Source organism: Ctenopharyngodon idella, chromosome 12 (genome assembly GCF_019924925.1).
Source record: "Ctenopharyngodon idella isolate HZGC_01 chromosome 12, HZGC01, whole genome shotgun sequence".
Taxonomy (NCBI): domain Eukaryota; kingdom Metazoa; phylum Chordata; class Actinopteri; order Cypriniformes; family Xenocyprididae; genus Ctenopharyngodon; species Ctenopharyngodon idella.
Window position 1 is genome coordinate 24,303,351 of NC_067231.1, and position 14,807 is coordinate 24,318,157.

Below are 14,807 nucleotides of genomic sequence, written 5' to 3' on the forward strand. Positions count from 1 at the left end.
GATGTAAAGTGAGAATGTAAAGTGTGTGTGAACAGCACTCACTGTCTTCATGTGTGCGCAGGCGTCGTGGAGGGCTGCGAGGACCGTCTCCAGGTGTGGTGAAGCAGAGCACAGAGGTGAAGTAATCCGAGAACTTCTTCAAGCCGGTGATGTGACCCACATGCACGCTGTCCTGGAAGTTCGGCCGAACTGTCACTACTGTCATCTCATCTTCCTTTCCTGGCTCCCATGCTAACAGCTAAAAAGATAGAAGGAATAAAATAAATGATCCATTTATGTATATTTATTTTTTATTTTGTAAACTTTTTAATTTTTTTTACTTAATTAACTATTTACTTCTTTACTATTTATTTATTTGTTTATACTTTTATTTATTTTTAAACTTACTTTTACTTTTTTTTTATTTATTTACTTTCATCTTGTATTATTAATTAAAATTAATTAATTTATTTATTGTTTTGTACATTGTCTAGTGACCATAGCAGCATAAAAGGATTAGTTCACTTCAGAATGTACGTAATCCGTGGAACATTGCGGAGCAGTGCAAGACGAACATTTGTAGTTAAAAAGTATATAAATTTAAATTTTTTTTTAGAAAATTATTGATCATTTTGCTAGAAAAGACCCTTATTCCTCCTCTGGGATCGTGTAGAGCCCTTCGAATGGAATAATTTCCTTAAAAACCTCTTATCGACTGAAGAAAGAAAAATATAAACATATTGGATGACACTGGGGTGGGTAAATTATCAAGAAATTTTAATTCTGAAGTTAACTAATCCTTTAATTCATCAAATGTTAGGAAAAAGCAATATAATGATTCAGTCAAGCTTATTTTTTAGCATTTTTAGGAGATGATTCTGATGTCTGGATCAAAACAGCGAAGTAAAATAATAATAAAACACAATAGTAAAATAGTCTAAATGCTCCATAACCTAGAACTAGTCTGCAAGATTGAACCACTTTTGGGTGTGTTTGCACCATTACCTAATTTGCATAATGCCGTTCAAATAACACCATCACTGAGCGTGATTCATTCTAAGTGAATTCCCCACTGAGAATGGTGGAATGGTCACAGATTTCTTCTTTTGTCCCAATACTATTGGATTATTTGGCATTTCAAAGTTTATAGACACTTGAAACTCTCCTCTGAGGGCAATAAAGAGGGAATGAGAGTTATAAGATTGTTCTCGAACGAGTCCACAGAGAGAAAGAGAGAGAGAAAAGCCTGCCAACAAATATTCCCTCCAATCCCAGCTGTTTTTGTCTGGGACCGAGCCTAAACCTGGCTAATAAGCTATTAAGACTAATGTGTCCGGCTGACTGTCTCCATTTTGTAATTGTCCTAAACAATGCTTTCCAGAGACTGTCTGGCTATAAAGAACCAGAGTGACAGAAGGATCAATTCCGGATCTCTCAGCAAAAACAAAAGAATGAGAGCAGGGAATTTGAAAGATACCTTTGGCTACCCTTGCATGAAATCTCATCAACAATCTTTTAAAAACCTAAAAATAAAAGCTGCGTTTAATGCATTTTCAGCAGCTCAGGTCTGAGTGCAGATTTATTCTCATTCCTTCAGCGTTTACCTTGTAGCCCTGGTTGATGCCGTTGATGAACTGCGGGTTCGGGGCTGTCCAGGTGAAGCGTATTGTGGTGGAGTTGACGGGCTCTGCTTTCACATTGCCTGGAGCGATGGTGGGAACTGGATGACAGGTAAAATGGAAAAAGGAAGACAGAGACAGCAACAAATGAGACTTCTATTTTTGGTAACACATCTCAGCTGCTAAACCCCAGAAAACTGACAAAAAAGATCCATTAGTTCTGTCTTCACAAATTATAGGTTACAGACAACTAAACAGTAGTACTTTAAGGGAATTATTATCCAAATATGCCTCATATCGTTACAAACCCATTTACACTGTCATTTTTAAAAGGAAAACAAAAGGGGATTTTTGAAGAATTTATACACAGCTCTCTTCAACAACAACAGACCTCAGACTTTTATTTTGAGTAAATAAATACATATATTATATATTTTGGTTTGCTCTATCGTATGACTTCACAAGACTTTGAATTTAGTGCACAAGTTGTATGGACTACTTTTATGGTGTTTTTTTGGGGGGGATTTTTGTCTGTTTTCAGTATTGAATGGTAAGGAGATGTGAAGATGTGAAGAAAAACAACATGAATGGATCAGATCTAAACCCTCACCTCCCTGGAGTGTCCACTCTGTAACCTTATGGCAGTAAACACCCAGTCCAGCTCCATTATAGGCCGCCACCTCAATTTCATAATTAGTCCAGATGATGAGATCCTCCAGCAGCAGGTTGGTGACATCAGGGTTAGAGATATTTTTATACTGGATATCCACAGGCAGACCGGTCAGGCGATACCTGAGATTAGCAGAGGGCTATATTGTTACTGTCAAGGACAGATGCAAAGATGTTCTGATCTTAACGGGCAGAGAGCTTTGACAGATCAGAGAATTTCCCAAGATAACCATCTTTGAAATGCTCTGATAAGCATCTCAAAAATATATAGTCATCTACTCTTCATAATCAGATCTGTCTGTTGGTTTTTGTACTGCAGTACCATCTATAAGCAACAGAGGGCAACAAAGAACCACTCTAGAAATGTCATGCCATTCTGTGCGTTTCTTTGAGCTGAGAGAGGACCATATGGGGCGACCAAGGTTTGCAATATCAAAGACGGCCTTCAGCTTTCCTCAATGATGAACAGAAAAAATATATAAATAAATGAACAAAAAGTCCATTTCACTGTCATCACTGACGGAGAGGAAAATGCCCTGAAGTGCTCAAATCCTGGAGTAGCCTTGAAATAATACAATACAATCAAATTTACCCACAAACCTGCTGTGGGGAAAGAGAATTTAACCCAGCTGGGAAAGATTCATATTGCCGCTGACTTGGAAAAACATACAATGAAAGATTGAGAGTGAAATAAGTGTAAAACATAGAAAAAACAAAGGGTTTAAAATACAATAGGACCCCTGACATGAGTAAACATGTCTCACCGGATGATGTATCCTCTCAGGATGCCATTTTGGTGGCTTTCTGGTGGTGGCTGCCACTGAATCATGATGGACTGGTTGGTGCGGCCACTGGCAATGACATTCTGAGGGGGAGCGCTGGGCGGCTCTTCTGGAAGAGAGACCCTGGAGGAGAGAAGGTAAACACAAGACAAGTAATGGTCATCCGATATGGATTTTTTGATGGCTGATGCCAATATCTTGAACAAGTGGTTCCCAAACTGGGGGGTGCAACCCCTATGGGGGGCCCGGAATTATAAAAGGGGGGCGTGGCAAGTCTAAGGGATAGTGTACAGTCTGCAGATTGTTATGCAAAAGAAACTTCTTCAGGGTGATACAAGACCCCAATGCGAAACTGTCCAGCTTAATATGCAGATACTTGCCCAATTTGGAGCAGACGTCACAGTTAGTTACGTCACTTGCAGCTGCGCGCGCATAGTGGTGGCAGAAAAACAGCGGTAGCAAGTGGAGGAAAATGTGCAAAATCCACAGCATAAGAGAAAAAATGTTTTGTTGTGCCTTTGGATGTCAGAATCTGAATTAAAAAAAAAAATAGTCTTCATTTTTAAAGAATACCATTGTTGAAGACGCCCTTTGAAGCTAAACTCAGATGTTTATGTTGTAAGTCACAGACTGGACTGATGAAACCTGCAATTAGTCTACTATTATAGCATAAATTTGATGTAAACAGTAAGTCTACATAACATCACATATGTAATTCACAGGGGACATACGTACATACATAGCAGTTACAGCATGAACTAATCTTTAAACCTATAACATTTTACATAGATAACTTTTAAACATAGCCTATAACATTTTATCTCACTGTTTTTCTTGCATTTGTTTATATATATATATATATATATATATATCCCAGTTCTCCCAGACTTTATAACTCGCAATTCTGGTGAATATGTCATAATATGAAATTAACTTTTTTTTAAATTCTTTTATTCTGTGGTTTCCACAGACTGCTACAGCAGAACTGTCTTTATAAAACGGTTAGTTCCAGTCCTTGATTCTGATTGGTCAATATTCACGATAAAACAAGGCTATGACCGCTTCACCCAACGATTCTGCGTATCACTACACAACACCCTTAGCAACCACTCTTAGTAGCTATATGTTTGTTCTCATTGATATTGTTCATTTAAGCTTACTGTATTATAGTAGAGTATTATGAGAGAGAGAGAGAGAGAGATCGAGTGAGCGACTGTAAGTTACTTGCATTTAGATATAGCAGTTTCCTTTAGGTCAGTCCTATGTTCATAATAAAAAATCCGTTTGAATGTCCGCTGTGATATCTTGTCTTTTAACAGTTAATGGGTTTCCCCGTGCCATTACACTGACAGCACTAGTCAAAACATTTGTCAGTTGCGTCTTGTTCCGTGTTCACAAGTTTCGGTCCTTTCAATATTAAAAGTCCTCACCACTGACTGAATCACTCATAAAGACAGTCTTTGGCGCCATCTAATGGCGTAATAATGTAACTTCTTTTGCTGTTCACGGTCAGGGACTAGTTTATCCAGTGGAAGGAAGGTTTTTAGTGATTTTACTTCATGAAAGTTGCATTGATGCATATTTTCTTGGCTTTAATATTTGTAGTGTGTGGTAACCGTTTAATAAAAGCAATAAGCCCTGTGAAGCCGTGGTTTACAGTGAATTTATAACAGCTAATGGGCGTTGTTAGGCACGACGTGGAGCAGAGCTTCTTGGGGCGTATTGCTTTATTTTCTGCCACCAGGTAGGCTCCGCCCACAAAAACGTCATCGCTGTTTGCAAACACAAAATAGGTCTATAACACAAATATTAATTTGACATTTTATTACCTCAAAATGAGTTGAAGTTATCAGTTATCAGTTGTAGCGCATGTTGTTGTGTAATAACAAACCACTAGATGGCGCGATTGAAGAATCAGAATTGAGTATTGTAAAACCGTGTGAAAATATAAACGAATATGCTTGGTTCTTCACTAAGCATGGACAAGTTTGTGAAAGGTATATGATTCTGCTTCAAACTTTACAAGTACCAAACAACATGTGTACTCCAGATGCGAGGGGCACATTCTCATCGCTGTCAAAATAAATGTCCTACTTCCGACACTATCCTCAGAAAAAAAAAAAGTATTTTTAAGAAATGGCATATATCAGCTGATATATTGGCACTGACCACTAAATACAAGACACTAAAATGTAAAGTAAGACCAGGAGCTGCAGATGTAGCCAAAGTCAAGGAAAGTCAGTTCACTCGACGACCATCTTGGGTTGCAAAAATGTACATTTTAATAATATTTCTAATCAGCAATAAAATAGGACATGAATGGTATTGCAAACTTGTTTTTTAGGCTAAAATAACTGTGAAAAAGTTTATTTTTTATTTATTTATTTATTTTTTTCAGAAATGTTGTAAACACCAAGCGATGACATTGCTGATTGACAATTGGCTCTTTTACTTGGAAGGCGGGACTTCTTTTACTCTAGCTAGTTTCTCCTAAATTCAAATGGTCCGTCTCTGCTATATACTGTCTGAGATGTAATATGATCTCTCTGTATCTCTCTCTTACTGTATATAGGCTGGTTTGATCCTGTATATTCTGAGTTGGGATTATCGTGGCTAGAAGAGGTTTGTCTCAAACCTCAGGAGAATCAGAGGGATTTGTGTCCGTTCTGATGGGGGCATTTGCTGAATGTCTAATTTAAGTGTCGAAAAGCTTTCTTTACATGCTGAGGGCTTTGATTGCACTGATCCTTGGAAGGTACACTGACACACATAAACACATCCAAGAAAAATATAGCCGTATACACAGAGCGTTCAGACAGATAAATCCTCCCATAGACACTGTCCCATGAGAGCACAGGCAATTTTCACATGCTGTGACAGAGTGATAGAGTTATCTTTATGGTCAGACAGGGCACAGCTATGATACTCTACAGGCTTTAGGACCCTATGATCAGCTTACCGGTCAGTCTCCTTGCTGAACTGGCCCTTGCCAACGTCGTTGACGGCACACAGGCGGAACTGGTATGAGCGTGCCGGGATCAACCCGTTGACCGTTACAGCGGTCGACTCTGGCTCAATGTTAGCCAACAGGACTGTCCAAGGAGCGTCTGTGTAGAGCAGATAATGGACACATAATGAACTAAACCAAGATTCTTAAAGATTAAAAAAAGAGGTTTTGCATAGGACAATTTACTTAAGGTCCTATGAAGCCACTGAAGAGCCTTTCAAGTTTAATGGTTCTATTTAGTGGTGCTTTAAAAAACCTGAAGAACACAAACTTACGAAGAATAAGAAGAACCAATAATGTAGCATCAATAACTTTTTCATGTTTTTTTTTTTTTTTTTTTTTTTTAATAATTGTTTGTGATATTTGCTAAACCTTAAACCTTATATTATATTAAACATTATATTAAATATTGTTATTGGTTATTATTTAAATTTTTATTATTATTATTTTTAATAAAATATTTTTAATAACAAAATATAAACAAAATTAGTTATTAATAATAATAATAATATAAATAAATAAATTAGGTTTGTATTTAAAAATAATAATAGGTATTAATTATTATAAATAAATTATTTTAATCATATTATTTTAATAATAATATAAACAATTGAATTTTGCTTATATTATTTTAATAATAACAACAACAAATACTATCACTGATGTTTGTTATTATTATTAGTATAATTATTATTATAAACAAAATAATTTTCTTAATAATGTATTCATATTATTTTAATAATAATATAATAATAATAATAATAATAATAATAATAATAATAATAATAATAATAATTATTATTATTGGTGTTATTATTACAAATAAATTACTTTGATCATATTATTTTAATATTAATTATAATAATAATAATAAACAAATTAATTTTATAATAATAATAAATACTATCATTGATGTTTGTTATTAATATGATAAACAAAATCATTTTATTATTTATTATTTTTTTATCATTTAATTACTTTTATTCATATTATTTTGTTAATAATAATAATAATAATAATAATATAAACAAATGGATTTTTTACAGTATTTAAATAATAACTATTATTATTGGTGTATTAATATAAACAAATTATTTTGATAATAATAATAATAATAATAATAATAATAATAATAATAATAATTTACTCTATTTAACATTATTATGACTTTCAGAACATCATCAGTGAAATTCATAACAAGGTAACTATATCACACATCTTGCCCAAGATTAATGATCCACATATAAGGTCTTTACTCACTGTTTTCAGACACTTCCAGAATGTAGCGAATAAGAGGGCTGTTCCCATCAAAAGGTTTGGCCCACGTCAGGTTTATGGCTCTCTTCTCTGTGGTGCTTAACACTGCGGTGGGGTTCTCAGGAGCATGAGGCAACTGCCTGTGGGTAATATGTTATTTAAGAAGAAGAGAGCGTGAGATAGTCTTTACTTTTCAGGGCCATTAAATGAGCACTCCATGTCTAATGTCTAAATAAAACAGGTACATAAATGGGTTATTCTACAAAACCAAGGTCAATGCAGGTTGCCATTTAAAACTATTCATGTTACATGCTATCTAGTTGACTAGTTTTAACAACACAATTGATTGTATCATCAAGTTGCAGCCCCTGTAAATGCGACATATACTTTAAATATAAAATAGATTTTATATATATATATATATATATATATATATATATATATATATATATATATGACAGGAATAAAAGAAGAGTTTAAAAAGAGAATGGAAATGTTTGACATTGGAGAAATGTGGAAATGAAAGAATGAGTTTAAAATGACTGTAATCATGAAAATAAAACAAAAAGGAAAAAGACAAGGTGAATCAAAACACGTTTGAAAAAAATTAGATGAACAGAAAGAAAAAAATGAGAGCAGACAATAACTACTATGCTATTAAATTAAAAAATAGAGGCAACGAGACCGAAAAAGAAACCGAATGAGTGCAGGTGATGAACAGGGATATTGAAAAACTGAATGAAGTACGATTCAGAGAGCAGGAGAGAGAACAAATCAAAAAGAAATGATCAGAAGAGATGAAGGACTGCGTGGCTAGGGAACAGAGCAGAGAGGATGATGGGAGAGAGTTTTCATCTCTGACCTCACGCGTAAGTGTGCGCTGCGGGAATCATTGCCGCCCACTGATGTCACTCTGCAGGTGTATGTGCCGATGTCACCTGACCAGGTCTGAGAGATGTGCAGCGTTCCATTGACATCCAGTCGCAGTCGAGGCAGAGACAGAGGGAAGATCACCTGACCGTCCTTCTCCCAAACAAACCTGAACGTACACACAAACAACAACATACAAAACCAATACTAAAAATCTATAAATATCAGTTAACTTCAAGACCATTACTGTGATACGTAGCTGTTATATTCTGTCATTAAAATACAGATAACATCAAATACATTGTATTTTTATAATGTGACATTTCTCAGTGAAGCTGAAAATTAAGGAAATATTGTACAGCAGGACTTGATTTGATCCATCTGGATTTGATTGTGAAAAGTTTGCAGTGTTAATGTTAATAGTGGTGTTTCCTAAAACCCTCTTTTTAAAATCACTAGAAGCAACCACCTAATAAAGACCTAGAAACTAGGGCTGCACGATATATCACACACGATTTGGCAAAGGCTGCGATTATTTTATGCGCAGCTTGTCAGAGCTGTACGGCTCTGTGATCAGTAGTAAATGCTTCTCCATCCGAACGACAGAGGGCGCTCTTGCGCAGAAACTCCAAATATGCCCTGCCGCAGAAGTATATAACACATATCATTCCAGGAAATCCCTATGGGCATTATACTATTGCTGTAGCTGAATAAACAGAAGACTGAAATGCTTTGATTAAACATGACTAATAAACACACGACTGCCTTATTCTGTGTAAGAAGCCACATCATCTCACAGAAGGATGCTCAACTGTTGTTATGAAGTGAGTTTGGAGTAAAAACATGTTGTTAAATGTTGTCTTTTGTTGGCCAAGATGTTAATTAATGCTTCTCATGTCTGGAAAGGTGTTTTTCAAATGTACATTATAAGCAATTATAATTGATTAGCATTTAGAGCCATACTTCATTGACAAACTGCACATAAGAAAAAAAATAATCGCAGCCTTTGCAATTTCATAATCGCACTAAGAATTGCGTTTAAGCGTGATTTCAATGTTATTTTTCGTATCGTGCGATAAATCGTGCAGCCCTACTAGAAACCACAACACTCTAGCATCTTTTTACTAAAACCCTTGCTACCACCCAGAATATTCTAACATCCACCTAGTAACAGCCAAGCAATAACCCAGAACACTGTAGTATCCACCTAGTTACAGCCTAGCAACCACCCAGAACGTCCTAGCAATCACTCAATTCTAGCATCACTCTTGTAAAACTATAGCAACCACTAAGAACACACTAGCATCCACATTTTAATGGTCTAGCAACCACCAACAACGTCCTAGCGATCACCCAGAATGTTCTAGCATCCATCTAGTAATACCCTAGCAACCACCCAGTTCTAGCATCAATCTTGTAAAACTATAGCAACCACCAAGAACACTCTAGCATCCACCTTTTAATGGTCTAGCAACCACCAACAACATACTAGCAATCACCCAGAATGTTCTAGCATCCATCTAGTAACACCCTAGCAACCAGTCAGAGCCAATGGTTCGTGGGCAGTGCTCTGACATGTAACGTCAGTTGCGCTTAGGGCAACCTGAGTTCAAGTCCCGACCAAGTGTGCCACACAAGACCTGAAAAGTGAAGCCAGAGAATTTCGATCGCCCCCTGGTAGCTGGCTGCAGTATAGGTCTTAAACCCTGCCCTCTCCATGTAATTGAATGGGATGCGAGCCAAACTAAAAGATCCAATTACATTGCAAAGAATTTTTTTGCATCATGCAGACCTATGTTAAAGTGTTCATTTTCCCAATAAGTTTGATTTTAGTTTTAGTTTTTTGATGCTATAAAAAGGGGTGTAACATCATGATCGATAGCTGTGCTTGTGATTGAGTCTGTGGGAGTGGGAATATGGGCGCTCCTGTGGCTCCACCTCAGGAACACTACTGCACAGACTCAGGCTCCTAACAATGTAATCGGCAACGACCGTTACTGGGATATTTTGGCTTCATTTTCTACAGTGGAAGGAAGAGGAGACGTGCTATCCTTCTTTTTTACAGTCTATGATCCTGACTTGTGGTCCTTTCCCGACCCCACCCTCCTTCTCTCTCCCACTCTCATTACCCACAACTGAGGTGCCCTTGAGCAAGGCACCTAACCCCCAATCACTCCCCGGGTGCTGCAGCAAAAAAAACCCCAAAAAAACAACAGCCTCCAGGTGTGTGTTCATGGTATGTGTGTATTCAGTACTCACTGCTGTGTGTGCACTTGGATGGGTGAAATGCAGAGCACATATTCTGAGTATGGGACACCATACTTGGCCACACATCACGTCACTTTCCACTTTTCACTTTTTTACTTTAAAGACAAAAACGCCAAAAATAAAATCTCTAACAACCAGCCATAACACTCTAGCATCCACTTAGTAACGGCCTTGATGTCTTCAAATACAAATTAAAGTTAAACTAAAAACTAATAATGAACAGCTAATTAAACTAAAAATAGTTTAGAAGAGAGAGAGAGAAAGAGAGAGAGAGAGAGCATGACAATGATTTATTGCATCACTTCATTGTCAGTAAAGCAATCGTTCCTTTGTGCCACTGGTCTGGCAAATGTAGTTACCACATGACACCTTTGTGTATGAAACAGTGTATTTAACTGAGCAGCTCTACATATTACATTCATCACAAAGACACTGCACAGTGTTCAGGGAACATCCAAGGTCATCAGAAGCTTCTAACAGATGTGTCCAACCTCTGCGTAATCGATAAGACTCTCACACACACGATGGAAACAGATACGCATTCACAAACACTCGTGATTAATTGCATCATGGCCTGGCTTGTTGGAAATCCTTTTACTGCTGCTATCAATTACTGGTTGCATCCAACACAATTACCCCTCCTTCTCATCCCTCATTCTTTACGAAATAAGCGAAAAGCCTCCACGGGTGTTCGGAAGGAGGTTACGGAGGACAGAAAGAAATGGAAGCAAAGACAGAGGGAGCCTGACATCACTGAATCATCTGAAAACAACTCTTAAAAGTCGTCACTAAGTGAAGTTCAGTCTGAATCTTGCCTTCAAATCACTCTTTGATGCCGGTCTGCCGTAATGGAGGATGGTTGAGGCTGCAATTGAGAACAATGAGATTCAAGGGAGATTCAAAGGATTCTGGGGATCTATACGGGAGTTGTAAATGTTGAGATAATGTAATGGCTCATGATTTCACGCTGGTGTGGCGTCATTAACGTCAGACGATTTTATCCATTGGGAATTGAATGGTGTGAAACATGACAGGCTATGATATCGCTAAGGCATGCATCACTATCACTATTGCTCATACTCAGGGTAAGGAATTTTAACAACCCCCTGCATTCTGCTTAATGTCAGCACTGGGATATTTCTACTAGAATATTCCTAAGTGCTCCATTGCTCGACACTGCTGAAAGACAAGAAAATAAAATGGCAATGTCACCGCTAACTCTGCAGTTGTTCAACTGTCAAAAAAGATGTCTTCTAGCAATTGAATTATGGAGGGAATACAATGTTAGCATTTGTTCCACAGTTTTGCTTCTACCAGTGTCTGACAAGATTCTCTACAGATCTCTGATTTCTAAACATTTTTATCATTAAACTTTGATTCACTGATGCATTTTAATTGCTTAAAAGTGAATCTATATCATTACCTGTGTAAGTTTCCCTGAATCCCACCATATTTGAGTGACATTACAGAACAGAACTGCAACCACCCAAACATCCTAGTAGCAACCACAAAGAACACTATAGCATCCACTTAGTAACACCCTAGCAACCACTCAGAACACTCTAGCATCATCACAATAATGCCCTAGCAAACACCCATAACACTCTAGCATCCACCAAGTAATGGACTAGCAACCACTCAAAACACTCTAGCATCCACCTAGTAATGGCCTAGCAACCAACCAGCACACCCATAACAACCACCCAAAACACTGTGGCATCCACCTAGTAACAACCTAGCAACCACCCAGAACACTCTAGCATCATCATAATAACACCCTTGCAACCACCAGGAACACTCTAGCATTCACCTAGTAACACCCTAGTAACCACCCATAACACTCTAGCATCCATCAAGAAATTCCATAGCAACCACCAGGATCACTCTAGCATTCACCTAGTAACACCCTAGTAACCGCCCATAACACTCTAGCATCCATCAAGTAATGTCCTAGCAACCACCCAGAAAACTCTAGAATCCACCTAGTAACGGACTAGCAACCACTCAAAACACTCAAGCATCCACATAGTAATGTCCTAGCAACCAACCAGCACACCCATAACAACCGCCCAAAACACTGTGGCATCCACCTAGTAACACCCTAGCAACCACCTAGAACACTCTAGCATCATCATAATAACACCCTTGCAACCACCAGGACCACTCTAGCATTCACCTAGTAACACCCTAGTAACCGCCCATAACACTCTAGCATCCATTAAAAAAATGCCCTAGCAACCACCCATAACACTATAGCATCCACATAGTAATAGCCTAAAAAGCATCCTGAAGACTCTAGCATCCTAGTAACAGCCTAACAATTTCATAGCAACACACAAAAATCCATTTAGTACCACTAAGCAACTACATAGCAGTGTCCTTCATGTCATTCTGAAGGTGAAATATTCATATTTTCTTCAAATAAAGTAAACATGTAGCTGGTTAATATTTTTCCCCACACACATGGCTTTAGTTACATTATCATTAAAGTAAAAGTAAAATGCCAAACGTTTTGTGTTTACATTTATTTGCAGTCAATGTATGTGGGCCGCACCTGACTGAGACGCTGGGGTCATGCGTCACACCGCAGGTCATGGTGGCTTTTGTTCCTTTGATGACGCTCTGATCCTGAGGTGGATTAGTGATGCGTGTACGTGCTGTAAGATGGAACCAAGTGAACGCACATCAGTATATGCACAGGTGTAAGACACAAACATGCAAACACACTTGAACATGGACATCATAAAGTATAAAGAAAGCCTCTGATCTATACACTTCAAAACACAAACACACTCACCCCAGACCACGAGGTCAGCTGAGGCCTCGTCTATGCCACGGGAGTTGCTGGCCATGCAGGTGTAGGTGCCGGCGTCTGATATGTGGGAGGGGCTTATGAGTAAACTTCCTGACTCCAGGAGAGTGAACCGCGGTAGCTGAACCGAGCCGCTTGCCAGCACTCGTTCTCCTGCGGAGGTCACACACATACCCAGGTATAAATACTTATGCTATAAAATAGCAAAAATAAAATGGTAACCATGCATCATTTGGCATCTGCTGTATATTAGTGAACCAAGTTGCATGATGAACATAAAACTTATAACAAAAATATTTTATTTTATTAAAAATTAATACAAATTAATTTGATTATTTTTTTTATTAAATATTATATTATATTATATTATATTATATTATATTTAGTGTAATATAATATATTTAGTGCTGTCAAATCAATTAATTGCGATTAATCACATCTAACAAAAGTTTGTTTACATAATATGTGTGTATATATATTATTAAATTTATATATTATAAATATAATAATATATATATATATATATATATATATATATATATATATATATATATACACGCATATTATGTAAACAAACTTTTATGTTAGATGCTATTAATCGCGATTAATCAATTTGACAGCCCTAAATATATTATATTATATTATATTATATTATATTATATTATATTATATTATATTATATTATATTTAGTGCTGTCAAATCGATTAATTGCGATTAATCACATCTAACAAAAGTTTGTTTACATAATATATATATATACAGGTGCTGGTCATATAATTAGAATATCATCAAAAAGTTAATTTATTTCACCAATTCCATTCAAAAAGTGAAACTTGTATATTATATTCATTCATTACACACAGACTGATATATTTCAAATGTTTATTTCTTTTAATTTTGATGATTATAACTGACAACTAAGGAAAATCCCAAATTCAGTATCTCAGAAAATTAGAATATTGTGAAAAGGTTCAATATTGAAGACACTTGGTGCCACACTCTAATCAGCTAATTAACTCAAAACACCTGCAAAGGCCTTTAAATGGTCTCTCAGTCTAGTTCTGTAGGCTACACAATCATGGGGAAGACTGCTGACTTGACAGTTGTCCAAAAGACGACCATTGACACCTTGCACAAGGAGGGCAAGACACAAAAGTTCATTGCAAAAGAGGCTGGCTGTTCACAGAGCTCTGTGTCCAAGCACATTAATAGAGAGGCGAAGGGAAGGAAAAGATGTGGTAGAAAAAAGTGTACAAGCAATAGGGATAACCGCACCCTGGAAAGGATTGTGAAACAAAACCCATTCAAAAATGTGGGGGAGATTCACAAAGAGTGGACTGCAGCTGGAGTCAGTGCTTCAAGAACCACTACGCACAGACGTATGCAAGACATGGGTTTCAGCTGTCGCATTCCTTGTGTCAAGCCACTCTTGAACAACAGACAAGCGTCTCGCCCGGGCTAAAGACAAAAAGGACTGGACTGCTGCTGAGTGGTCCAAAGTTATGTTCTCTGATGAAAGTAAATTTTGCATTTCCTTTGGAAA

General features: G+C 37.1%; 1 protein-coding gene across 7 annotated transcripts in view; it reads right to left on the reverse strand.

The window, feature by feature from the left end:
• The window catches only part of sdk2b (sidekick cell adhesion molecule 2b), a 316,027-nt gene that overhangs the window by 38,043 nt on the left and 263,177 nt on the right, over positions 1 to 14,807 (reverse strand). For all 7 annotated transcript variants that reach the window (XM_051913942.1, XM_051913947.1, XM_051913946.1 and 4 more), the window contains exons 11-19: positions 13,249 to 13,416; positions 13,006 to 13,108; positions 8,176 to 8,352; positions 7,317 to 7,453; positions 6,009 to 6,156; positions 3,032 to 3,172; positions 2,209 to 2,390; positions 1,584 to 1,699; positions 43 to 238 (exon numbers count right to left, since the gene is read on the reverse strand). In XM_051913942.1, the coding sequence (XP_051769902.1) occupies positions 43 to 238; positions 1,584 to 1,699; positions 2,209 to 2,390; positions 3,032 to 3,172; positions 6,009 to 6,156; positions 7,317 to 7,453; positions 8,176 to 8,352; positions 13,006 to 13,108; positions 13,249 to 13,416 (1,368 nt within the window). The remainder of the gene's footprint in view (positions 1 to 42; positions 239 to 1,583; positions 1,700 to 2,208; positions 2,391 to 3,031; positions 3,173 to 6,008; positions 6,157 to 7,316; positions 7,454 to 8,175; positions 8,353 to 13,005; positions 13,109 to 13,248; positions 13,417 to 14,807) is intronic.